Raw genomic sequence first — 2132 nt, forward strand, 5'->3', positions numbered from 1 at the left:
TCACTTTAACATAATTTATTATCTCATCATTTGTTATTAGACATTGTGGGTTATTAAGTTTGTTCTTGTATTCATTTTTCATTTAAACACAGGTGTTACTCCAGTTTCACATTTCCTGTGGACATCTTGATCTTGTTGATTTTGTAAGATTGTGCAATAGTTAAGTAAACAAAGTTGATGCTGATAATCAAACAGTTTGTTCTCCTTTTTCCCCCAAAATGGAATCGAAAAAAGAATCGATAAAGAATCGAATCGTTTCATAGAATCGAAAAGGGAATCGGAATCGTGAAAATCTTTTCAATTCCCAACCCTAGTCGGCAGCGTCAAAGACTGGGGCCTCCGCACATGTGTTGTGCGCACTAACCACTGTGATGCCCTGAATTGCCTATTTTAACATTTTTTTCATATGTAAAGCACACCACACTATAAGGTGCATAGAATACAATCTACAGTAGTGGCTGGGGTTGAGGTCTGAATCCACTAGATAAAGCTGCACTAAAGAGAATGTCAATACAACAGTCAGATAAGTTAGTCAAACTTTATTGATATATTACGGTATAAACAATATGACCAACCTTCTTCAAATTTAAACCCACAAAAGAAACGTGTCTGTCAAACAGGTTGGAAATGACCTAAGATCAGTTAGAATGTTTAATCCCGGCTCTTTGGTCCTCACTCATGTTCCTCCTCATTGTTTCCACATTACCAGGTCTTCCTGGAGCCGGGCGGCTCCGACACTCGTCCTGCGTCTACCTCTGAGCTGTACGACATCTCTTTGGTCCGGACGAACCTCCTGCAGGCCATTTCAGACCACAGCTACTTCACTGGGCGGGTCCACATCTGTCTGGAGAACTATGAGAGGAATCTCCAGAACGGCTTCACCGACTAGGAGCCAGGCTCCTCCAGTTTCTGTGACTCTGTGAGCGGGTGGGGGCTCTATGGGGGTCATCGCCCATGTAGGTGCCGTGTAAAACCACCAGGAGTTTCCATGAGCTTTCAGTGGATTTTGTGTTGCACTGATGATTATTTATTAAATAGTCAATTTAGGATGAGCTAAACCTGTCAGGGGTACCGACAGTTTGGGGCTAGCTTCACAGCCAAGGAGATGATGTAACTTTCATCCTGAATGTGAGCTTTGATTAGAAAACGACGACATAAGATGTGACAAGCATTTCCAGATCTTCATCCGATTGCAGGGAAGTACCAGAGAAACCTGATCGGTCTGTTGCTGATGTGATCAGCTCACTGCAGGTTCTAACATCTTATGAGACCTGAACACATCTCCATCATGTAAAGTCCCTCAGGTTCCCCACAGCAGCATCAGAGCTCAGCAGGCAGACGGGTCCAGCGGTGGTGAACACCAGCCCAAAGCAGACAGAACTTTCTTACTGGGCTTGGTTCTCCACCTCTGGGCCGTATTTACCAAACTTCTCAGATTGCTTTTTTAACCATTACTCCTTAGACTCCCAGTCTTAAGATTAAAAGCTATTTATCAACTTTCTGATGTCTAAGAACCACCCCTACTCCTGCAGATATTTCAGACCTCCAGAGGTGTCTGTAGGGGGTAGAAGCGGCCACTAGAGGGTGGTATTGGACGTTCAGGGAGCTGAAGACGTTTTAGCATCCCAGTTCTTCCCTGAATAACATCTGATAACATCCCTTAGGATAAAAATAACTGCTGGCCACTAGATTATGCTGTGGCCTTGCATTAATAGTCGACATAAGATGAAGCAAGTTGTGTTTTAAAAATGCATGAAAAAGGCATAAAGACAGGTGGCTATTTGGTGCTAATTCATGGACTCACAGCATGTCCAAACAGCCCCGATATGGACGATTCAACAGTTCATGCTGGGATATGGGGCTCATAATTAAGAGGATCGACGTGTCCGTTCCCCCCCGCTGTGCAAATCTTGAAATGTATTTTCTGTGCATTTTGGTGCCGTGAATCAACACGTCTGAAAGAACCTTCTCATAACAGAATAAGAAAGTTTTAATTTGCCAGATTTTATGGCAATATTTTGGTTACATAATAGACCTTTTTCACACTTCCGGGTTTTAAAGCGGATGTGGGGTTTGACAACTTCCGGTGGCTATAGCGTTAGCATAAAAGTCTAAGAAAATGGCTCAGTCTC

At 43.2% G+C, this 2132-nt stretch overlaps 1 protein-coding gene across 1 annotated transcript in view; it reads left to right on the plus strand.

Annotated features, from left to right (window-relative positions):
- The window catches only part of LOC107091009, a 20346-nt gene extending 18220 nt beyond the window's left edge, over window positions 1–2126 (plus strand). Inside the window, exon 6 of the mRNA XM_015384705.1 lies at window positions 710–2126. Within this exon, the coding sequence (XP_015240191.1) occupies window positions 710–889 (180 nt within the window). The 3' untranslated portion in view covers window positions 890–2126. The remainder of the gene's footprint in view (window positions 1–709) is intronic.
- The last annotated feature ends 6 nt before the right edge of the window (window positions 2127–2132 follow it).

The sequence above is a fragment of the Cyprinodon variegatus genome, unplaced genomic scaffold (assembly GCF_000732505.1).
Source record: "Cyprinodon variegatus isolate N-32 unplaced genomic scaffold, C_variegatus-1.0 Scaffold320, whole genome shotgun sequence".
Taxonomy (NCBI): Eukaryota; Metazoa; Chordata; class Actinopteri; order Cyprinodontiformes; family Cyprinodontidae; genus Cyprinodon; species Cyprinodon variegatus.